Source organism: Salarias fasciatus, chromosome 6, assembly GCF_902148845.1.
Source record: "Salarias fasciatus chromosome 6, fSalaFa1.1, whole genome shotgun sequence".
NCBI lineage: Eukaryota > Metazoa > Chordata > Actinopteri > Blenniiformes > Blenniidae > Salarias > Salarias fasciatus.
Genome location: NC_043750.1, coordinates 20756695 through 20781425, shown reverse-complemented (window position 1 = coordinate 20781425; position 24731 = coordinate 20756695). Strand labels below are relative to the sequence as shown.

Genomic DNA, 24731 nt, shown 5'->3' with positions numbered 1-24731 from the left:
CACACACACACAAAAAAAAAACGTTTCTCCCAGTACGCTGAAATTACACATCAACTGCGTCATTCTCTCAGCTCTGAAGTTTAAGTGAACTTCTTGATGTAGCGGAGCTTCAGATAGGCAATGATAAGAAATACGAGCGCCATTACAATCAGAGCTACGTGATTCTCCCAGAGTCCCCACGAGGTGTACTCTATCCCCAGATAGTCCAGGTACTGCTCGCCTGTACATCTGAAATAAAGCAAAAATAAATAAATCAATGATGAAAGGGCAGCCTCGGAGGTTAGAGAAGAAAGCTTGTGTTTGGTGGCTTGAAAGTTTGAGTCCTACAGCTGACACAGCTAAGGTCAGAAGAAAACTTCATATGAAATATGGATTATCTGTCACTCTTTCTTATACAGGTGCAATTTGTCTCTATTACATTTACATGATATTCACTTCTGATGAATTCCTGTAATGGTCCCTTCTACTCACGTCAGTCCGGCTGCGTTCACGCTGCAGTTGCTGACTGCTCCTGACGTGTTGAAGTTGCGAATCACAGCCTCCTCGCAGAACTTCAGATCCACAAATTCATTGATCTGCAAAGCCTGAACGCAGCGAAACACATGGTCAACGTGACGCATGGGGCAACTGACACCCAGGTGTGTTCAGACTGTTTGAATTACCGCCAGACCGTAGCGAGGAATACTGAAGTACTTGAGCCAGGCCAACCAGTCCATGATGCTGGGCAAGTTCACCAGGAGGCCCGAAAAAATCTGGAGACACAATAAAGACAGTGTAAAGACTTTCTTATCAAGCTCACAAAGAAATCCACTGTTTTCATGAAGGCAACAATTTGATTTATTTGATCACATGCAAGCAGCGTCATATAAAGTTAGCAGCCTCCGCTTGAATTATCCTGAATAGGATAAGTCAGAGAAGGAAGGGTTACTGTAACTCAATAAAAAAATAAACTCTCTGTGGATCATTATGGACAACAGTGGTTTACCGAGAAGAAAGCAGTTCCCACGATCCCAAGTCCTCAAAACAAGACTTTATTATTAAAATCTTGGAGGCATAGATCGCAGTCTGTGGACTTAGCTAGATGTTTGTGCGGCTACATCTCTTACCATCATGAAGACAAATGTGATGGTCATGAAAATGTTGGCAAGCGCCACAACGCTCTGGTCGGCAGAGATGGCCATGGTCATGGCCGTGGCGGTGTAGGCCACAAGGGTCACCGTCAGTATGAAAACCAAAAAAGCTTCTACTGAGGCCTTTAGTCCTAAGAACACAGATTGATGTGTTTAGGCTTTTTTCTATGCATTTTAATTGGGTAACAATCACATATCGAAACCTTCAAAAATTCTTACCAATCAAATAATAAACAATGCAGCCGAAGATGATGGAGGTGAGGCTGCGCAGACTGATGTCAGCCAGGATCTTAGCGAGGAAGTAGACCGACACTCTGTAGTAACCGCTGACGTACTCATGCCTGGAACGAGGGAAACGTGAGGAAAGACTCCATGCGCTCGTTGCATGATGGAGTGAAAAGCTATTTTGACGTGTTGTGTGTCAGAGAACTTACACAAAGAGCTTCCTCTCAGTGATGAAGAGCTCGGCTGCAGACACAGTGCTGAAGCACTGGTTGGTGGTGATGAAGAAGAGAGCACCCATCCTGCAGGGAACAGGAAGACCTCTGTGAGTTTCAGCATTCACAATTTAAGATCATATTGAGATACAAAATCAACTTTATGTTGCAGGTTTTCTGCTCAGATTACAACATGTATTACTGCTCCACTGCAATCTGCTAAAACTGTATGTGCGAATTATAACCCAAAATGTTTTCCCCAGAGCTCATTCTCACAGGAAAACATGAATATGTAACTATGTTCGGCTGTTAAAATTACATAATAAAATAGCGTAAAACCATAGCAAATCAATACTAAAACCTAATAACATGACTACTTCTGGAGTGCAGTGCTAAGTGGTTTCATATTGTCGCCATTTAAAGAGTAAAGTAATAAGTATCATGAGCCTGTAAGGCTGGTTCAAAGAAGGTCCAGACTGCAAAAACAACCATTTTGGTCTGAATATAAGTTCATTATAAGTCTTACTTCCGCATGACTCAGTTTTTGGACTGGGCCTGTTTACAGGGGACCTGTCTGTTGGAAAGTTTCTGTGTTCGTTTGCTTGCATTGCTACTGGATAAAGCGCTGAGCTCTCACAAACCAAATGAAATGTGACACCATGGGAATGCTGGTGAGGGAAAATATCAGACATGAATTTAAATTTGATGAATAAAACTGCAAATGGGAGACGATCTACAGAGAGATTTAGAAACTACTGCAAATTGTAAGAAGAGGCATAACACCAAAACTATCCTACAATAATAAACTGCAAGCAAAATATGTGTGGAGATGCCTCTCATGACAACCGCAGCATCTCTGCTGCAGGACTATTTATACCACTGTTTGCACTTGCACATGCAAATCTAATGCAGATCAGGCCAGTTGAGAGCAGGACAAGCCACACAGAACTGCAGCAGATAAAAGTCAATTGTGTGTTTGTAATTTTACAAAAAATAACGCTGATCCTAATGCAGAGGCAGAGCGTGGGTCTCAGTACAGAGGGGGCGGAGCATTCTCGACGGGCCCTTACGATAGTAATTTTACCATTCACCATTTACCTCATCCTACCATCAAACAACACACTAATGCTCACTTTTATTGAGTCAAGCAAACATATATGCCCCAGAAAGCAGAATAAATAATGTATTGGTTTTATATAGCACTTTTCTGGACACTCAAAGACACCTTACATTGCATTATTCATTCTCTCCATACTGGGTGGTGATAAGCTACTACTCTAGCCACAGCTTCCCTGGGGCAGACTGACAGAAGCGAGGCTGCCAATCTGCGCCATCGGCCCCTCCAACCACCACAATTCACTCTCACAACTTTCATACTCAGGCAAGGTGGGTGAAGTGTCTTGCCCAAGGACACAACAACAGTTTTATGCCTGCGGGAGCGGGGATCGAACCGCCAACCGTCCGGTTATAAGACGACCTGCTCTACCAACTGAGTTACTGTCGCCCCGAAAAAAGTCACAAACCAGTTCACAAACTTCACACACACACACAAATGCAGCCTGACAGCTAGGTGTCAATCTCAGAGCATCCGCTGTCCATGGTGCTGAAAAATCAGATAAAAACTCACTGGCTAAATCTGTACCATTTTTGATACAGCTTGAATATAAAATGAACACAGCAGGTCTAAAATTACACAATATATTCAGATAGATATAGACACAGCTATCTATATCTTTTGGAATTCACGTACTGTATATTAGAAAAAAAAAATAAACTTGGCGGTCTCTTATAGTTGAGGGCAACACAAGGCACATTCAAATAGGCAGGTGTTTAAGACCACAGCATTCTGATAAAGATAATATTTTTGAAGGTTTCACTGACTCACCAGTGGCTCCGATGTTAGGTTTTGGGTAGTACTGCTAGCTGCTAGCATAGTGTTTAGCAAACTGTTTGACTTCCCTCCAAAGAGTTCAGATCAAGTGCAAAAGAAAAAACTCGTTCATGCCGCACAGCCAATCAGCGCTGGCTTACAGCTCTGATGCATTCAGGGACAGTCGTAATGTAAGAATTGGCAAATTGGAGCCCACAATCATATGCATATACCTTCTTGCAGACACTGCACATTTTATTATAATAATTCATTTACGATTAAATGTGAACACATCACATGAAACGGGGCCCTATGACCTTGTGAGCCCTGGAGCGACCGCCCCCTTGCCCCCAGTCTGGCTCCCCTACAGTACTAATGTTATGTGTCAGAAATCTCAACTAACACTACAGATCCTGGTACTGAATGTGGTGTGGTCTGTGTTTATTTACATATTAAGAAGTGACTGACTCCATTGGGGGCCCAAGATCTAGAGTTAAAAGGAAGGACGGGGGAATAATCTGAGACATTTAAGCCACATAAAACTGGTGCCTGCCATGCTGCCCATGCACTGAGCTTCAATATAATGACATTAGGTCTTTATATTTCACTGAAGCATACTCTGAAAGAAAGAGGGAGACGGCAGAGTTTTCTGATGTGCTTCGCTGGACTTGTGAGTACCAGGTTGTGCCCAATGAAATACGGTAAGAGGATTAGCCAAGTGGGAATTACTCTACTTTTCACACTTATTCATCAAAACAACCATTGAAAATCGAAAAGGAAGGTTCAATAGTTCAATAAAACATCATTATCAATGGCCAATCAATGACCAGTTATACCTTCATGAGTAAAAAGCATTATATGAATATGAATATACAATTTGTCATCAGAAAGTTGTGATATTTAAGGGCAACAGCAAAGATTTCACACCTGTTCTGGATCCCACTCTGATCATCTTTGACTCCGAAGAAAATAGCTCCGACAATGAGGGCGAGGAAAATGTGGACCGTCACCTGCACAGATGAAACCAAGACATTTGAGCTCCAGAGGCTGTGATGAGCTGCTCACACGTCCTGTTAGAATCCTGTAAAATAGCAAGTTCAGGCAGAGTCTGCAAAGCAACACTGCTCTGAAAAAAAGACACACATTATTCGATTCATTTCTCTTTTTCTTTTAAATTAAAGAATAAAAGGAAGACCCTTAGAATAACTCTGCAGGGAGACTATTACGCAGGTATGATCTGGATGAAAGCCTTCGAGGATTTCGAGTCCACATTATTCCTCCTTGGACTCTGTTCAATTCCTAATATTTCCCCTCTGCTAAGAACAAGTGATGTGCACAGTACAGAAATCCTTATCGGGGATCACGGTTGGAGTAGATCCTCCCTCTCCTCCAGCCTTGTTGATAAGGTCAGGATGACAGCAAAGAGTGGGACAAGTGAAAACGACACAAGTTTTAAGCCTAACAATTTACAGATTATGACAGCGCTAAGCGGTTCCCAGGGTGAGGGGATAAGCCAATAAGGTTGAGCCCGTCTTCACCCCATTCCCCTCAGCCCCTCATGTGGAAGCGGGGCGGTGGAGGGATCGGTCGGTCATGGCGTCGTCATGTGACGACTCCCCGAGCGGAGCCAAGGGGGCTTTGGCCAGATATGATATCAGTTCAGATTCGAGCCCAAAAAGGCAAGAGTGGGGTCACAACAGTCACCAAAGCCGATTAGAGCGCCCACACCGCCGAGAGCCCCTCTTGCGGGATTATCTTGACTTATTTAGGGCCAATTAGCTGTTAATAATTCCTAAAGTGAGGAGACTTCTGATGGCATTTTGCAGACATGGGGCCACTAATGAGAGCATCGGGCTGACCCCTTCAAAGTGCCGTCTCTGTATCCCGTTCATGAGGACGGCGCAGACTGAACACTCTTCTCCGTGAAGATACAAGCCGAACACTATGGTCAAAACATAAAACCTCCAAACTGAGAGGCTGATCAGAAATTCAACTGAATGGAAACCGACAGATTCATGGCTTGAATAAACTAAAACTCTGATTTAGTTTGAATTGTTGTTTTAGAATCATAAACAAGTGGACCTGTCCAAGAGGAAGTTTGATTTGATATGAAGATGTTTAACGTTAAACGTGTAAAAGTATAAACATTAATTCATTCATTGAACAGATTCATGCTTCACTCAAAGAAATAGATATAAATGAAATAGTTTTTTCCCTCTGCAAATGTGAGGATATGCTTGTTTTTGATCAGGTTTGTTTTCCTGCTGTGTTTAGTTGTTGCTGTTCACGTTACATTTCAGTGAGGTGAAAAATCAAATTAACATGAAAAACAACGATATCGCTCTCAAGTCTGATAGATTTCTTGAATAACAACAGATTTTTTTTTTTTAAAGTAATCAAATGTGGACAATTAAAATGACTGTGCTGGGCCACAAAAAAGCCCAAACAATGTTTAGATTTTTGACTATTACACACACTACAGATATATTAATAATCAAAATCTCCTCTCTGGGCAGACTGATACTGATCTTCTCATTATAGTTTTTTTTTCTTTTTTTTTAAATCATTTTAGCTTTTACCTGTGCCACAGAAATCTGGGGGCTCAACATGAGGTTCTGGAAGGTTCTCTTGAGTACCCACTGCAGCTGGTGAAAGAAGGAGCTGTTGTAGGTGATGGTGCAGGACGCGGGGCGGGTCGTGACCTCCTTATCCTGGAGGATGCGCTCCAGCTCGGCTCGCGTTTCGCCACAGTAAGAGCTGTTCCTGTACTCGTCCACAAGGCGCTCCACGATGCTCTGCCTGGAGCGGCTCAGCTCCTCAAAGTCCAGATCTGTGTGAAGGTACCGAAGAAGATGGAGGACCACAGCATGGAGTATGCGAAACATCTCAAAAAACACAATATAGTAATAATAATAATGATACAGAGATTGGAACAGGAACAATAAAATGTTCAATAAATATTGAAATGTTTTCATTTACATTTACTTTTCTGTATTCAGCGGGACATAATTTCCTCAATGCTCCCCATGTTCTCCTGTTTTAGATTATTTCTTGATACTAAGAATCTGATATGTGTGTGCCATACAAATTGAATTATCTTCATCATTTTATGGATTTGAATTTTATAGCCATTTTCCACAGCTTGATCAGTCTCCAAGTCCCTTTTTTTTCATTGTGAAGCGCCAGTTTTGTGAGGGAACAGTTGCAGGCTCTGCTAGTCAAGATGCTAGACCCAACAAATACTGTAACAATGGCCAATAACATGAAAAATGTGACTAAAGCCAACAATAGGAGTAATTTCCATTAGATTTAGGACTTTCGCTGTTTCCACGAGGGCTGATCAAGCAGAGCGAAAGGGCTCCATGTGGCCTCCAGTCAAATGTGAATAATTCTTGTTCTTTCATTGCAGTTTGGCTGTAATGGACATTTCTGTATTGTATGGTTGAAAACTAGAGTTAAATTTAAGCTTGACAGCACTCATGGATGACTTTACCTTCAGAGCCGTTGGCTCTGCTCGCGGCTGTGAAGTCTCCGTTAATCACATCCAGGAAGAAGTCAGCTGGATTGTTGTGGGGCTCACAGGGATAACCTGAAGCACAGAACAACAAACCAGTTTATCATCGGTCATGCTCAATGTGCCAGTCATTATATCAAATTCTGCTTTTCTTTACCAATGTTAGCAAAGTAGTCCAAGGCATTCGGCGCTGGCCCGTGGTAGACCATCCTCCCTCCGACCAGGAGACTCAGAGTGTCGAACAGTCTGTAGATGGAGTAGCGAGGCTGATGGATGGACATGATGATGGTTCTTCCATGGTTGGCCATCCTAGAAACAAACATGTTTCTTTCAACATTTTCAACCAAAAATGAGAAACTATGAAGATTTGCACTTGACTGACCTCTTGAGCAGCAGGAGGACGGAGTTGGCAGTGCTGGCGTCCAGGCCGGTGGTCGGTTCGTCCAGGAAGAGGACCGCAGGGTCGATGATGAGCTCCATGCCGATGTTCGTCCTCTTCCTCTCTCCTCCTGAGACTCCTCGTGTCATTGCTGTGCCCACCTGAAAAAAAAAAAAAAACAACAACAACATCAGACTCAGTGAACATTCATGAACTCCCTTCGAGAGGACCAACCTTGGAGTCTGCCACTTTGGTGAGCCCCAGCTCTTTGATGAGGTGACTGACGCGAGCCTCTTTTTCACTCTGCGGCACGGAGCCGGGCAGACGCAGGGCTGCAGAGAAACGCAGATTCTCCCTGACCGTCAGCGTGCCCATCACCTCGTCGTCCTGCAGGGGAGCACCAGATCTGAGGACCGGACCGCCGCTGGACAGCAATGTCCCCAAATCCAGTCAGACTCACCTGAACCACATATCCGGAGAGGCACTTGAAATTGGGAGGCTGCGGCGCTCCATCAATCAGGACCTCCCCTGAGAGACCAGAGGGATCCTTCCGTGCTGCCAGAATATCCAAGAATCTTTGAAGGAAAAGAAAAAAAAAAGTAAGACCATCTGAAGTAAATGCAGTCCACTGTTCGGCTTGTTGGAGACCGGTTTGAGGGCTCACGAAGATTTTCCACTTCCTGTGGGTCCGAGGATCGCATTCAGGCCAGGTTTCATAATCCCACTGTGAAATTTACAAAAAGGAAGCATTAACAAACAGAGGTGAAGACGAACCAGACTATGAGTTTGACAAGAGGCTTGGCAAAAATGATAAACATTTCAATCATTGCACTTTGCCTAAATTGATTTTCATGCATTATCCCATTTAAAGTAACATTCATAGAAGGGTTTTTGTAGCTGAGCGAGTGAAAAAAAATCAAACAGAAAATCCCCCAATTTTGGCGGACGGCTCCACAAAAGCAGCAGAAAGAATCGGTGATAGAAAATGAAAGAGTCCAATGAAATCTGGAGGCGATCACGTTCACATGATGCCGTTTAATTCGTTCCCCTGGCAGCCTTTTCTTTAGTGTAGCAGAGATTATATGCAAGAGCCCATGCTTAATATCATATAATTAACACTGCGGCGGTAATAGGCCCAAAAACTTGTGTGAAATGATGCACTGGCCCATGGGAAATGTCAGCTGCGTTTAATACCATCAGAGCAAAACCACTGTAAGAGGCTATTCACTATTGTCCTGCTTTGTATAGGGATACAATGAGCCATATTGAAACCGCTGTTCTCCCCCCCACCGCCCCTCATAACCACTTTAAAGCGCTCCAGACGAATTATTGCAGTGGACTTTCACATTGAGCCCATAATGATCAGTTTCGTTAAGTGTTTCTGAAAATGGCAACAGGCGGAAAAATCACCAGAGTTTTTATATAATCTTCAGAGAGAATTCCTGGAGGCAGAGCTGAGCGTCTGTGAGTGTGATTTTAATAAATATAGCAGCAGTCTGAAAATAAATAAATCTAAAATTCAAAACAGAAAGCATTTATTAACTTCCTATCATTTATTTACTTAAATGTTTGCATGTTTTAATGGCAGAGGACAAACAACCGAGACGATTCGCTGGAAGGAAGATAAACCAGAAAGAAGACAAACAAACACACTGAGAGAATGATTTAAAACTGACTTGAGGTCCAGCAGAATGTCCCTGGAAGTGATTTTCCTCTTGCAGAACAAGCCGCTCTTCAGCTGCACTCTGTACTGGATGCTGTGGAAGCTCACGGCGGCGCCGCACCGCTGGCTGTTTCGGTCCACGGCCGGTCCGACCTTTGACCCGGCCACCCCGTTGGTACCGATATCTTCCATCATGGCGATGCTGACACGATTAGACGTCTCCATCATCGGGTGCTGAAACAAACAAGGTCCAAATGACGTTGATGTAGAAAATGAGCCGACATGACTGTAGTCTTATGAACCGGTGTTAGAATGCAGTAATAATTCACACCTTTGCACTGTTTTCAGCCAGAAGCTGGATCAGTTTAAACCACTAAATAACAACACACTTGTAAAATGAGATTAGGCTTTAAGTAATCAGTATTAAACAACTGTATCCTGCTTTGTCATGTTTCTAAATAGGCCTCCAAAGACATGCTGTTACAGGACACGAAAATCCAAATATAAAGATCCCACTTAAGAGAAATTAACAGAAGTATCAGATAAATATTTTAAATCCCCGTCACTGACATGATGCATTGCGGATGAAGTTGGTTTTTGTTTTTATAGTTATAGAAAATGCAGCTGGATGTGAGAGAGAGGAACCTAAATTTACACAAATGTGATCCTAAATCAGACATTTTGCTCTATTTTCTTTTGTAAAATATCAGACACTTTTGTGGAAGTTAAACAGTTATTAAAAAAAAAACAATCAGGAAACTAATAAAGGTTTAAATCTGCAAAATATAATACTGAGGAGCACTGAGACAGGTTAAAAAAACAGTGACAAATAAGAAGTAAGCAAAACTGACGTGAATTGTTCTGAAAACCTCCTGAAATAAAAAGTATTCTCTTCTCTAAAGTTGAATGAAAAACACAAATAATGATAATATATAAATGAAATAACAAAATTCAAAAAGCTGAGGTTCAAAAATGTAATTATTTTGGACATAATGTACAAATTTATTTTAAAAAATGTACAAATGATGATTTCGTTTGCTACAATATCCTAATTTAATTTAAACATTGAACTAATATGAGAATTAATGTTCAGATCAATTTCTTTAGAATGCTTTGAAACTTGTTTATCTAATATTTGAGCAAAAAATATCAGTCATCACCCATTAATTCAATGAAAATTGTTTTAATCAAATGTGTTTTCAAAAGGAACAAAGCAGAGACTGATGAGTGGTGTCTGCGCTCAGCAGTCTTAGTTCTGCAGGCACAAATCCCTCAAAATGACCCCACATTGAGCCATTATATACTGTAATTTAAATGTAGTTCAAACAGGAAAAAGATCATTCAAGATTTTAACTACCACCTGAAGAAAATCACTTCAGTGATAAGTAACAGCCATGCAAGAAAAACCTGGAAAAACTCAACTATTATTCAGAAATGAAAACTAATAACTCTGGGATTTTTGTATCATTTTTTTTAAAAGGCATTTTATTCGTTTTACAACAGGAATCGGTGTAGTTTACGGCTGGATTATCAATCCAGGAATATCCCTCAGATCTCTTACATGGCTTATGAAAGCAGACATAAAGCAAGTTATAACAATAATAATAATTTAAAAAAGACACTCGCTCCCTTATACTGCTTTAATTTTAATCAGAAAGCAAACCACAGTCTTTTCCAGTGTTGGATCTTATTAATGAATAAGCACATTTTAGAAGTCCAACTGGTTTCAGGTTTAGTGTGTGTGTGTGTGTGTGTGTGTGTGTGTGTGTGTGTGTGTGTGTGTGTGTGTGTGTGTGTGTGTGTGTGTGTGTGTGTGTGTGTGTGTGTGTGTATTCCACACATGCATTTCACTTTGTTGTGTAGCATTTAAATAAAATTAGTCCAGATGTTTGATGTATCTCAAAGTGAAGGATAAGCGTGGTCTCTCTCCTCAAGAGGAAAATGTGTGTTACCCACATATTGCAGCACACATGACCTCAGCGAGATTCGTCTGCTCGAGGCCGACTCCTCTAGTTTTACACGCTGACCTAACTTGATGTAGAATCTTTTCTTGATCCAAATGAGAGAGATCAATTATTATCGGAGCACAGATGTTTGCAGTAACAGCAGTGAAGCAAACATCAGAAGTAGTGAGAAAGGCAGAGAGAAGAAGTGTGTGTGTGTTTGTGAGTGTGTGTGTGAGTGTGTGTGTGGGGACTCACCGGGCGATGGGAGGGATGTGAGGAGAGAGCGGGGTTCCTGTCTGAGCTCAGGAACGGTGCGGACTAACTAACATCAGCTCATGACAGCAGGGACAGGTACCTCTGCACTCACACACACTCCGCCGGACCCCACTGGATTAACCCTTTAATCACTCCACTGGAAGCTTTCCCACACGTTGGGAAAGGAGAAATGGTTGTCCAGTTTATCACACTGTGATGAAACAGAGTTTTACACACACCCCTCTCATTCAGCCAACACTGGTTTTTCAGACAATATTCAAATTAAACATAAGTTTCACTATAGAATCATCAAGTGAGATAATCCCAGTGTCGTCTTCATTCACATGATTATTAATGTTCTAATCTTTCCTTGCTGTTACTCCCCATTCCTTATTATTATTTTGCGTTTGTTGCTAAAGTGTAAAAATAAAGCTGTCTTGACTTTTTAACTTGTTGCATTTTAACATTCTGGATAAAGCCATGTGAAACATGGATGTATTTTATTCTTATATTGTAATACTGAAACCTAAAGAAAAAAAAAACTATTTTGTTGTTTTAACTAAAACATAATTGAAATGAAATGAAATGAAAAATAATTTACAGTTTATCTACAGTGGGAAAAATAGAAAAATACATTTTTTTTCTTTTTAAACTACTGCAGTGAGCGTTTAAATCTTACATTTTTTTGGAAAGTTTGTGGTTGTAAAATTAGGCAAATGTGTAAATCTGATTTGATAAATGTTTGTAGAAGAAAATGGCAAAAAATATAGTTTTCACTTTATTACTTAATGCAACTTTAAGTTTGAAAAGAAAGAAGGAAGATGATTATACAAATGCTGCAGAGAAGAGTTGCACCATGTGAAAAATGTCATGTTTAGAATAACCAAAATAAAGTCACTGTACATGAAAATATTCAATAAAATAGGAAAGTTCAATGATAAAAACACATTCTCAGCACATAGTTGGGAAGTGTTTTCAATAAAAGATTCTACACAAATTAGTGAGGAGGTTATTAATTTGCTTCTTGTTTCACTTCGAGGTTGAAGTTATCAGTGGAGCAGGATGTGGAATTCCAGGGCCGCTATGTGGTTCAAGCTATTTCAAAACTCCTGCAGTAAAGATTTAAATGGTCAACAAAAGCACCTTAAGGTAAAGAAGTGACTAATTTGTCACAACGCCTACTACGTTATTTAATGCTTAAATGGCTGGTTCATTCAATTTTACGTAAAAGATTAGTGGTGATTAAGCAGCGTACGCAACGTTTGTTATCCATTTTTAATTGCGATGTCATACAGTCCAAAAATACAACATTTAAAAGAACAAGGGCAAGGTCCCAGATACAGGCCGACTGTAGTGACGGTGTTGGAAATGCAGAAGAATACTGAACACAACGTGAGAGACAACCTCAAACAAACACAAAACCTTGATGAGAAACCGAAGAATATTATATTTACAAGTCATCTGTACACGCTGCTTAAGGAAAATACAAGTGCTACAAATCTGCAACTTTCACAGGCGCACTAAAGCTGATAAACATGAAGTGAACATTTGTTCAGCTTGGGGGGGGAAAAAAAAAAAAAAAAAACGGGAACAAAAAAAAGTGTACAGTAGCTGTAACTGCTTAAGTCCACTCACAGTACAGTTTATTGACCCAACAATGGTTTGATTGTTTCACGTCACGGAGGCTATCTAAGGTAACGTCGATGTTGTCACACGAGTCGTATTGTAGGTGTGTTTTCTGCATTTCGTCTGAGAGACGCATCAACGACAGAGACGAGGAAGTATAAATGAAACCAGTTTAGCTTTACACAACACAAGCTGCTCTGCAAACACTCTGCTGAGAGGCTGTTTCCAGATTTGACGGAGAAACCAGGCAGGTATGAGAACGGTTTGCTCAGATGTACATAAATATATTTACAAAAAAAAAAAAAAAAAAAAAAAAAAAAAAAAAAAAACTGTACATTTTGGTACCCTGAACACTGAGTCCTCCAACACCTTTTTCAAATCCGTACAGATATTAACACTTATACAAGCCTGAGCTAACAAAACGCCTCTACTCTTCTTAAATGGCTGCAGCCTCTGAAACAGTCAGTTTAGTCAATCCAGTCACTGGATCATGTTTACTGTATTTTAAGCACAAGTGTCATAACTGTTATAGGCAAATAAATCTGTTTGATTCAGATTGTTCGACATTGCAGGATCGACAGTTGAGGCATTCAGACTCTCAACTTTAAATGTTAGTCACAGCTCTGGTCTTCAGTGTGCTTCACATAAGTTCTATGTTTGTAGATTGTTTCTTTCTCTAAAAGCATAACTCTTTTCAAATTAACACACATCAATGCAGTTAAATTGTTGGACTTCCTAAACATCGTTCTTTGCATATAATCCCTTTTGTGAACATTAAAACCCAGAAAGATTTAAATCTAGTTCAACCCAAATACAGAATTGCTTCAAATGCAACTTGTTCAAGTTAAGTTCAGAAATAAGTGCAAATTTGGACACAATCCAAAGCCAGACAAATGAAAGGTGTGAACAGCTGGGAGGAAAACGACTCGGAGTAGAGCAAACCCGTCTGGGAGTCATGTCTGCATGTCACCATGAATTCCTGTCTTTCGTTCCCGCATAAATCCTCCCTCAGTGTTTATGAGGTGCGAACCGATTGAACTATTTGTGACGAGTTTTTTTTTGTTTTTTTTCCAAGTGCATGAATTCACTGCTCTTTACACCACAGGGGCTAACAAACACCATAAAACTGGAAATAACATTGCAGCCATCCTCCGTGTCTTTCTCTCCAGGGCACCAACTGTATTGCACACATTGAGCGGGTCCACAGACCGCTCCTCTTCCTCCTCCTCCTCCTCCTCCTCCAGCGGCGTGCCGTCTACGCCCAGCGTCCACTGGACACAAAGCTCCTGCTGAAGGAGAAGCTTGGGTCTGAATTCTCGTGTTTCCCCCAAGCACCAAACGGCACCACGATGATTGTGCTGTTGTCCTCAGAGCCGTACTGAAGAGCCTGCGGGAGACAGCACAGAAACAACACGATTATGAAACGGCAATACCTGCATGCAGGGCATCTCCTTTATTTCTAATCTATAATTCCACTATTCACTGCTACACCATCTTCAACAGGACTGAACCAGGTCACGTTAGAACACTGCGTGCTGATCGAATCTTACTGAACTCTAATCCAGAGAATAAACATCCCTGTTTGCAAACACACTGAATAAAGGGATCGGACTGATGAGCGGGTTTGAATCCACCGGAAATACCATTCAGCTGAGTCAGTGGATCACTCCCTTAATGCCCGCCAGTATTGTAAATACATTGTTCACTTCAATCAAGCCTGTCAAGTTGCTCCATGACTGTCTCAACAAAGAAATATTTTCTTTAATCAGATTCTGTTCAGAAAGAAATAATATGTTAAAAGCAGCAATGTGTCTGTTGTCGTTCTCAAACCAGCATCCGTGACGGTGACACGATGCACAATCTACCGTCGACAGACTCGATGCCGCCTCTGGTCAGTTTAATCAGATATACATGTTTACGGCACCTAACTTTACCTGATCGGTGTTTCATGAGATCACTCAGCTGCTGGCATTTTGCTGCTAATCTCTGCACACTTTCATTTCCAACAGGAACAATCCAGACGCTCAGCACTTTCCCCTCACCACGCTAGTTGTGTCTTCGCCATGTGAGTCACCACCTCTAAACATTTCTCCTATGAAGGAAGCACTGAGATTCCCTGGAATACACTGCAGTGATTTCCGTGGAATAAGAATAATTTTCATTCACTCTGGTTTCTTTTGGGCGGCTGCCCTGCGTGGTTTTCATGTTTCTTAAATCTCGCACACCTGCTTTAAATTTCATTTCTGATTTTCGGATGTGAATGTTTTACCTGGTCAGATATTCTCTGCGCCGCCTCTTTGGGGTCGTGGCACTGGTTGATGACATTGCAGATCTCCTGGCTGTTCATGATGAAGTTCACGCCGTCTGTCGTCAGCGCCAGGAAGGAGTCGTGGGAGTGGTGCAGCTGAAAGACGAGCAGCATTTACCAACATTTTAAAACTATTTCTCACCTGGTGGGATTTAATAATACTCGGGCTCAAAGAGTAAATTGGTTGTTACAGCAGAAAGTGCTGGCGGGCAAAACTTTAATCTTGACAAGATAAAGACACGAAGAGATGTGAAAACTGACAAGGACTACTGGTGGAGTGAAAAACATGTACTTGTGATGTGCCATATTTACTATGTATCCTTCAAACAGCTTTAACCCAGAGGTGCACTGCACACCTCCTGGTTCACTTGTTGCCAAAGTGTCTGATTCTCATGAATGGCCTCCACCTCTAAACCTACCATGATCCTCTTTGTCTCGGGCTCAGCGATGACCCCCATCTTCTTCAGGTCGAAGTCTCCGATGCTGCGCGTCATAGCCAGCCTGCCGTTGACGTTTGGCTGTCCCAGACTGTTCCAGGTGATAAAACCCCCACTCTTCTTTATCCTTCAGGAGATCGCACACAAAGAAAAATTTAAACAGAATTACATTAATAAATGGAGACTGAAGAAAGGAGGCCCAGAGAATCAGGACAACTTTCGCACAACGTAACAGATCTTGATTGAAAACTAACTTCCTGATCTTATTACAATAGAGTCACAGCTCCAAGAGCTTCTTCCTTCAGCTAAAAGGTTTCAGGAACGCCGCTTGCCTCTCCTTCTCGTCCTTCCTCTCAGGAGTATGGTCAACAGTGAGCTTCAGGGCCTTGCCCTTGCGGCACAGCATGGCGCGACTGTCACCCACGCTGCCGACCACCAGCTCGATGCCGTCCCTCAGCAAGGCCACTGTGGCCGTGGTTCCCGCGTTCATCGCTACAGAGACATAAAGGCAGACATCAGAGTCGGAACAGGCGCTGGAGATCCACTGGTCACGACGGCCATACTGAGATGTCTCACATCCACACACAGCAACATGAACACATGGATGGGAAGTCATACGGGAGAACTGGAGCAGACTACAGATTAAACGATAGAGGAGGCCGTAACACATGCAGTCTGAAACTGTTGCAGCATAGAATTCAGGTCCAGGGAAAAATTTTTTATAGCAGTTATGCCCAAAAATGAATGGAAACATAACTCAACTGATGCAGCATTTATCCATGTCCAATGCTGGGCTTGATTATGGAGAAAAAAACACATTATCTCTTCTAAAAATGTCACACTGACCTCGACAGAGGGTTTTGTTTTCTTTCTTGTTGTATGTGAATATTTCAAGGTCATGTTGATTTGTGATAACTTTGTATTGGATCTTGTTGTAAAACAATAGAAAGTCAGCAACAGATACCAAGTTAACCTTTAATGGCTGATAAAATTTGATTTGTATGTCCCGATGCTACTGGCTCTGCTTGATAACTTTGTTCCTCCAACGACACAAAGGAGAATATTACAAGTAGATCATTCAAGGTCTGATCCTGATTTAAAAAAGAAAAAGAAAACATGCTGCATCTCATGGACTTGATCTGTCACTGACAACAACAAACATCTCATACAACTTGTCGAACTGACGCACTGTTTACAAGAAGCGTAAGCATACACTTGGTGAGAGAGGAAAAAGAGAGAGAGAGAGAGAGAGGAGTGAGAGAAAGATAGGGAACCTTCCAGTAGTCCAGGATTTAGGACCCGCTGGACTCTCCTTCAATATCTAGCCTCTCGTCATCCACATTGGTGCCAAGGGCCTCCAGCTCTGAGCTGGGTCAGCAGCTGCCGTAGATAACATGCACACACACACATACAGGCATATTGGGACATTTCACACAGCGTGGCCCATGTATGGCCACATTACAGGAATACTAGCGTCTGTAGGAACAGGCAACTCTAAATTAGTTTGGGTAAAGTCAAACCGGCCTGGGAAGTTTCTACACAGCTATGGCAAACATGTTTTTGTTGTTTCTCTTTTCAGGATATTGAAGTTATCCCCTATATCTGGGCCCGTGCCTATGCTAAACAATTTAATAGTCAAGACTGAGATTAAAAGATATGCAGATCAGCTACAAATTAAAAGGAAAAAAAAGAGAGAATAAAAGATTTTGTTTGTTTTCAATAGACATCAGAAACACCTTTGTAGAAAAAAGTACACAACATGCTTTCAGTTTCATTTCAATAGTACTCCCTTATCAGAAATGTGTGACTGATTGAGGTGAAGAGCAATGGTTAACAAACTAATCCAGGATCTCCCACCTAAACACGGTTAAAATGACTAAGATTTAAAAGATGGCAACCCTTTCCAAAACATTTATTGAAAGTTCTGTCTATTACTTTGTTATAATTGGTGCAAAAAGGTTGAGGTTTTTCCCTTTAATTGTTGCTTGTCTGCATGTATAAATGCCGTACTGGAAGCACTGAAGCCCAAAGTTATTTCCTCTACTTGTAGCTTATTATTCACCAGTTAATCAGTAGCTTGTGGTAAAATGACAGACCTCTAACCAAATGTGCTGAAGTCATGAGAGTTGGAAAAATCCCAGACTTCAAAGCCTAAGTAGAATAAGTACATTAGGTTTGAAGAGAGAAGAAAACACATCGTCGCATATATTCTCGTGTGTGTAGGTACAGCATACGCTAATATGTACTTAGATGTAACATGATGGAACCTACCGTTTGGAGAGAAGTGTAAGTGCTTTGCCAGAGCTTTGTCTACTTCAAGAAAGGTTTTTGTTAAAACTAATTCCAGATTGTCTTCATCTGCCACAAAGTCCCTAAAAGAAGGCCAGAGACAAAAATCAATAATTAACCGAATCAATTCACTTTATGTGCCATTGAATCATGCAGATATTAATCGGGTTTCTTACTTAATAAATTTCTCCAGGTACTTTTCACAGAAGTCAGCCGCCTCTGATCCTCCATGCCCATCAAACACAGCAAAGTAGAGGATGCTGTCCGTCAGCTGAGAGACCCGGAAGCGGTCTTCATTCTCTTTGCGTTGCCCGATGAGCGAGGCACAGCCTACCTTTGATAGGCTGACTTTGGGAATAGGCTTGCCATAACGGATGCTGGGCGGCAACAAGATCGGCTCATCAATACGATTGTCCCAGATGCCAAATGAATCCCAAGTGGTGGGACGACCACTGCTGTCTGCATCGAAGCGCGTGTTGCTGTGAAGATTTTCTGCACTGTGAAGCTGCTTGCGGAAGGTTACGAACTGAGGGTGGGCGTTGTGCTGGAACAGAAGTGGGGCTAAGGCTGGGTGGAAGAGATTACTGCGACCCACATGAGGACCACTGCACCTTGCCAGGCGCACAAGGCAAGCTGCTGACATCCCCCTGACAGCACAAACACTGGAAAAGTGTAAGATGCTGAGGAAAGAGGATTGTGCTGTCCAAAACCTAAAAAGAAAAAAATATATATCTGTAAGGTTTTTGCAAATAGTCTTACCAAACAATGCAAAGAACTAAACAGTTTGAACCAAATCATGGACCAAGTATTGTTGAAATAGGGAGCGTTCACATTTAAGGTAGCCAATGTTTTCAGGCACAAGGATGTACTGATGGGCAAGCTGAGAGGTAGTTCAGATTACTATGAATGCTTGGCTTGTCAGGCTTGACTGAGCTGCAGTGAGCACAGAAGGTGTTTCATGGCATCAGCTTGAGCTGCTGGCTCACACAGACTCCCTTGACTGACACTGACTCACTGCAAAGGTATGTTCCTCTGTAAAAATGACAAAAATACTTCAAATTTTAGTACATGGTAAGAACATTTAGTGAGAACAAAAAAGAATATTTAATTCTCTGTTTAATATTTAATGCCCCTCTGCTCAGCAGGTTTCCTTGTCAGTAGGTCATTCAGGACTGAAGAGGTTTTTATTACAATGTGCCCTGAAAACAGTGAAACTGAAACAGCTGGTGTCACACAGAAGCTGAACTGAGAGACTGCATGTCCCAAAGAAAACAAGGAAGTATTTAAAATGAAATGCTCCACCACAGGAAGAAAAGAAACTGAAAATAAGAACATTACTTCACAATGAGGATTATGAGATCATTGGAAATATATGAAAACCAACAATAAGCGTGATTCTGCAAAGTTTTCTTCCTGCTAAAAGGGAGTATGTCTTTTCCTTTCATTGTCACTTATGTTTGCTCGTGTGGAATTTATTTTCTTAGCAAATGCGGATTGAAATCACTGCTTTGCATTTGACGTAAAATTGAACTGAATATGAACTTGAGCTGAAATAAGTCACAGAGGAAACTTCCGCTTTGAAGGGCAGAAATTTATTAGATTTCCAATTCTGCTTGAATCATCTTTAAAAACTGTAATTAATCTTCCATCTTTATTTTAAAAGAACAGGACTGATACATTCGTTGAAAATGTATTTTCGTGTTTGTTTTTACCTAAAATGTAAAACAAAATTCATCGCTAAAGGCGTAGCTGCACGCGGCATGAGCCAAAATAAACACTGGGGTATGATGTAACAGCCTGTAGCTGTGGAGCTAGCTGATGCTAGCCATCAGACAGGCAGCCGTCTTCAGCAACCGATATCACTGAGAAACATACAAATAATTTCAGGCCGTGGTTTAGTTCAGATATTTGAAAATCAACGAAACAGCGATTGAAAACGCCAGCTTCAAGTAGTGGGTTTCACGTTGGCATTAACAAGCTAGCTTTGTGGTTTGACTTATCGTTAGCTCAAACGCTAACCAGCAGAACTCGCTATTAAGATCAAAATTACCAGATTCACTCCTTAAGCTTTGAAACGCTCGCCAACTCTTTAAAAAACATACCTCGAATCAGTGATATTTAACTGTAAGCTTGAGTTTCCAGGGACTCCGAACGAAGCGCGGCTCAGTCAATGAAATCCACCGCCCTCGCCTCTGTTCGGCCGCTCAGCATCAATGTTATCAAACAAGGCCTCTGATGTGAGCCGCGCCAATGAAGTCCCTGGAAACGTGAACGCCTCCTCGACGCCCCCGAGTATGGAGGATCTGATTGGTCGATGAAAATGTGACTGACAGCTATATGGACTAATAGCTGATACTATAGATTTTACCTATGCAATGCAGCGTGTGTATTTGACATTGAAGCACTCTCAGTTCCAGTTGTTCGACTTTTTATAAATGTGTTGTGCACTGTTGCAGCTTTCCGTTTATTTGTTCTTCATCCTCCTCCTATTACTTTAACTACAGACTCACAGGCTGCTCACACCACCGTTGACCCTGTTGGACAGAGAGGTTACTGTGCCGGGAACTTGATCCACTTGAAATGGTGTCACTGTGTGAAACTTCAACATGTCTCTAGCCTAAAATATGAAGTTCACACTCATGAAGGTGTGGACTTGACATGAATCAATCAATAAGTGGAACATTATATAACGGAGTGCCTAACTTGCCACAATACACAGATCTACTCTATTATAAAGATTAAAAACAACTTGTGTCAACAAGATGCCTGAGGAGTTCATTTCTCATGTTACATGACAGGATAGTTTCCATTAGTTGACATCCAAGCAAACACATCCTGCTTGCTGCAATATAATGCACAGTATTAGCCACTACGATAGCAATGAAAATTCTGAAGAATTTTTTTAAATCAACTTCAGCTATGAAAATGGGCAATCAGCAGGGTCTGTCAATGAGGTACAAGACTAAAACAAGGCACAATACTAAATATTGATGAAAATCACTCTTGTCTCATGTTTCGTGAAGAACTCTCCTGAGGTGAGGTGTGTTCGGCAGCTGAGGCAGCAGGCAGGTGCTGGAGTGTTTTGATCAGAGAGGAGGTGTGCAGGATCCTGGAATCTGATACCGTTTACAGTCTCAGCAGCAGCTCCTGATGAGGAACAAACTGAGGACTATTTGAGAGGAAACTCTATATCCACACTGGAATGATTTAACGCCTCTTTAAATGCTGTGACTTTGACATTAAATAAAAATATGCAATGATTTGCTGGAAGTAGATTTCAGAAATCCTCCTCAATTAAAAAACACTTTGGAGATTAAATATTTCACCTAGTCTCACTTATATTTCTTCAGACAATTCAAATCAATAACTTTACAGGTACAGGTAAAACAAAACAAAAAATGAAATAGAAAAAATACATCTCCTTCAAACAGTTCAAGTATGGGTATTTTCCGGTTTGTAGGTTAACAGATTTAAATGTTTTAAAGAAATTGCCACAAAAGGTAAATGAGAGCTAACTTTTTATAATATACAAAAGTGCAATCAAAAGTATTATTTCAATTAAAAAAGTAAATTCAGACTAACATTCATACTATTTTAGGTTGAACAAACCTGGTGCTTCAGTTTGTTAGATGGTACTTTTTCCAGATCGAACACTGCTTTAGTCCTGTTGTAATTAACCCAGTTCCTCACTGGGGGGCAACAAATTCAATGAAATGAAGATGAGCACCAAACCAAGTAGGCATTCAGAATGTTTCTTCCAACCACATGCATGTTAAAAGTAAAATCAACGAGCCTTTTCTTTCTTAAACACTAATAAGAGTTAATCTAAAGGATAATTTCTGTCCCTGTTATGGTTTGAACTCTGGTCTCGGATTAACTCTATCCATCTTCAATATCTTTGAGACAGAAAACCATAAATACGACCTCTCACTCACAACTTTGGTCAGTTTACAGACCCCACTTCACAGTACATCACTTCAGATGGAAAAGTGGAGGAAGAACATGCAAACTCCACACAAAAAAGGCTGCAAGTCTGGAATCAAACCAGAGGCTTTCTTGATATCATGGAGAAATGGTCACCACTGCACCACTGTGCTGCCTTCTAATAAAATATTTTCCTGATTTTACTGTACAGTGGTTATTTACAATGCGTTTCTGCTCATCTATGTCACCAGTCATCAACATGTTGAGTTTTACTACTGATTCATTTCTAACTCGCTGTTTTTGCACCCACAGCTGATAAGATCCTAGAAAATACGGCAGAGGGAGTACAACAATGCATCTTCTCATTACAAAGAAGGCATCTCACCAGAAACACTGGCCTCGTGACCCTGAGGGCAAAACTGATCTGTGGCCTTCTGTTGTCTTCCTCCCTTTTTGTGAGCTACATTGTGATTACAGTCTTCACACAAGACTATACATGACAGCTGCAGCACTGTTCGCCCACAGGGCCTCCACAACACACCACTGGTCTGTGTCCTGAATTTGCATGTCAGTTTACACATACACGGCAGCCTTCTTTTGAACACAAACACACATACGTGGTTGCAAATTCACTTTTGTGTGTAGAATATTCATAAAATGAAATCAAAGACACTCTAAGTGCAATTACACATTTGTTGTATAAATTAACTTCAGCTGTGATTTTTTTTTTTTTAAATAGGATGACGGTTGGCAAGTTTACGCAATGACAGATGTCACTGAAACCAGTGATAACTGCATGCATATATCCAGTCAGATGAGTGGAGAGGAAGGGTTTTCAAAGTATAAACTTCCTGAGTAGATTTACTCGCAGTGTGTTGTTTAGAAATGCAAATCCTCAAAAATCTGAACAGTTTTTTTTTTTTGTTTTTACTTGCTTTCATTATATGATAAATGCAATCTTTGTTGTGCAAATGTAGAGTGACTGGTCATTCATAATTTAAAGTGGGTGTGGTGGCACATCATGGGGTTGTATGATGGACTTGACTGGAAGACTGGTGGTGTGATGGTGAGCTCTCTTGCCTCACAGTGAGAATATCTCAGGTTTGACTCATTTCTAGGTTTGCCCTGTTTCCTCACCGTTCTAAATCCTTCATGTGAGATTAAGTGTTGTTGGTAAATTGACCATAGGTGTGAGTTTTTCTGGCCGTCTGTCCGTCTAGCCTCTGTGTAGCCATAACTTGGATGGATTGATGGATGGATTGATTATATACAGAAGCAGAATTAGAAGGTGGATAAACAACAAATGAGGCACCAGCTGCTGACCATGCAACCAAAACACCACAACCACCAAATTAAACTTAAAAGTCACTTTTTATTCAAATTCTAATGCTGAAGCTCATCTTTAATATTATATGGTAACTATGATGCTTGAAAATGCAGTTTTTCAGCAGTGTGTGAGAATGCACACATCGTTCTGTCGTGTTCTGTTTTTATTGTATTTTAAAACAATTGCTTTCTGCACAGCCAAATATGATAAACTGGCATAACACTTGGATGCAGGCCTGGCTCTTTCCTTTGATACTTTGAAATATAATAAACAATATAACTAAAACCTCTCAGATAAAATGTAAAGATATGCAGAAAAATGACTGTGCATGCAAAAATGAAATTAAAACAAGCCTCTAAAGTGTCTTTCCTTGTTTTCATTTGATAAGTGTTGCTTTCCTCTGCAGTGTTTCAGAGATCAGCGGCGCTGCTCTGGGATTATCTGCCATGATTGAGACCTGAGTTGACTCGCCCCTCCCTCCTCTCACTCCTCCTCCCTCTCCTCTCGTTGCATCCTATGTTTACATCTCTCCTCATCCTCCTCTCCTCTTCTTTCTTCTTTTTTAATGCACTTTACAGAAGAGATCAAGGTTTAGCCAGAGAATCCCCGCCTTGCTTTACGAACCCCGGGACTCTCAAGGTTACAGCGGGCACGATGTGTTTAAAGTGAGCACCATGATGGTGATATAACCCGGCCGGGGTGAGCTCTCCCTCCTCCCTCCTCCCTCCTCCAGCTCCGCCACACTTCTCCTCTTCAGGGGGGGGGAACCAGCACCTGCCGCCGCGCCTCCCACCTTATGACCGTCTCAAAGGTGAGTCCAACCTGCGCGCGCTTGAGCGCGCGTGTGTATGTCTGTGTATGTGTGTGTGTGTGAGAGAGAGAGAGTCGTGCTCGGTGCAGGCTCGTGCTCTGACCGGATGGTTCGGGGCTGCGGCTCTCTGCCATGCGGCTGCACTGCCTCCTCTCCCCGGACACACTCCTCCGGTCCGGAGCCGCGTGAAGGCGGCTCTGCTCGCCCACGAGGTTCTCGCACTGGGCGGCGTGCACATTCCAAGATGCATGTGTTTTTATTTCTTCGCGTTGCACCGACAGTTCCGTGTTATTTCATTTATTTGAACTTGCAGGCACTTCAGACGAAGTGGACAGCTGTTGGTAGTTAAGATGATTATAGAAATCGTGTGCTTGATCTCGGATAAACTTTCTGTGTCCCACAGTTGTGATAAAAATGGATTAAAAAAAACTTGAAAAATATCCAGTGAAACTTCAGTGCAAAGTGCGTAACTGGGTCAATAAACAGAAACATTTTTCAGTTCTTTATTACAAAGCTTATAAACACAATGGCATAATATTTTGCAGATATATTGTCATTGCAGTATCAACGTATCCAGTATAAAACTCTGGTAGAGCTGCAATAAATCACGTGTTCACACACTGTCAGCATGTTGGGCCAATCAGATGGAGCCTTGATTATTTCAATATCATTCACACTTGCATGGTAATTGCAATACATATGATATGCTCACATTTCATAAGCCACATATGCAATGCTTAATTTCACAAAAGGAAAATGTGACTTTCTCATTGGAATATGACTGTTTCTGGTAATGACAATTAAAACCTCTATGT

At 41.4% G+C, this 24731-nt stretch overlaps 3 protein-coding genes across 3 annotated transcripts in view; 1 reads left to right on the top strand and 2 right to left on the bottom strand.

Moving 5' to 3' along the window:
- Positions 1-80: 80 nt before the first annotated feature.
- Positions 81-9221, bottom strand: abcg2d (ATP binding cassette subfamily G member 2 (JR blood group)). Its single transcript, XM_030094123.1, has 15 exons — positions 9007-9221; positions 7995-8054; positions 7791-7905; positions 7565-7717; positions 7334-7491; positions 7109-7260; positions 6931-7026; positions 6017-6267; positions 4365-4447; positions 1565-1654; positions 1350-1471; positions 1107-1261; positions 663-752; positions 472-584; positions 81-228 (listed from the first exon to the last, which is right to left on the bottom strand). The coding sequence occupies exons 1-15, from the start codon at positions 9219-9221 to the stop codon at positions 81-83; spliced, it is 2001 nt and encodes a 666-aa protein (XP_029949983.1).
- Positions 9222-13825: 4604 nt separating this feature from the next.
- On the bottom strand, positions 13826-20084 carry ppm1kb (protein phosphatase, Mg2+/Mn2+ dependent 1Kb). The gene is made up of 7 exons (XM_030094362.1): positions 19957-20084; positions 18031-18564; positions 17837-17937; positions 15898-16057; positions 15548-15692; positions 15090-15224; positions 13826-14207 (listed from the first exon to the last, which is right to left on the bottom strand). Exons 2-7 carry the CDS (start codon positions 18495-18497, stop codon positions 14076-14078), a joined length of 1140 nt encoding a protein of 379 aa, XP_029950222.1. The 5' UTR covers positions 18498-18564; positions 19957-20084; the 3' UTR covers positions 13826-14075.
- A 3751-nt stretch (positions 20085-23835) lies between these two features.
- The window catches only part of coro2aa (coronin 2Aa), a 33357-nt gene continuing 32461 nt past the window's right edge, over positions 23836-24731 (top strand). Inside the window, exon 1 of the mRNA XM_030094517.1 lies at positions 23836-23916. Within this exon, the coding sequence (XP_029950377.1) occupies positions 23902-23916 (15 nt within the window). The 5' untranslated portion in view covers positions 23836-23901. The remainder of the gene's footprint in view (positions 23917-24731) is intronic.

Bases quoted from the DNA above. Each gene is read 5' to 3' on its own strand.
- ppm1kb (XM_030094362.1), bottom strand. From the start codon at position 18,497: ATGTCAGCAGCTTGCCTTGTGCGCCTGGCAAGGTGCAGTGGTCCTCAT. The intron at 15,693-15,897 runs GCAAGCGGCGTT...GATCTCCTGAAG, and splicing joins AGGAAGGACGAGAAGGAGAG to GATAAAGAAGAGTGGGGGTT. The intron at 14,208-15,089 runs GTAAAACATTCA...TGTCTCCCGCAG, and splicing joins CGCAGAGAATATCTGACCAG to GCTCTTCAGTACGGCTCTGA.
- abcg2d (XM_030094123.1), bottom strand. From the start codon at position 9,221: ATGATGGAGACGTCTAATCGTGTCAGCATCGCCATGATGGAAGATATC. The intron at 8,055-9,006 runs GTCAGTTTTAAA...TAAATTTCACAG, and splicing joins GACATTCTGCTGGACCTCAA to TGGGATTATGAAACCTGGCC. The intron at 7,492-7,564 runs GTTGGTCCTCTC...TTTTTTTTTCAG, and splicing joins CCAAAGTGGCAGACTCCAAG to GTGGGCACAGCAATGACACG.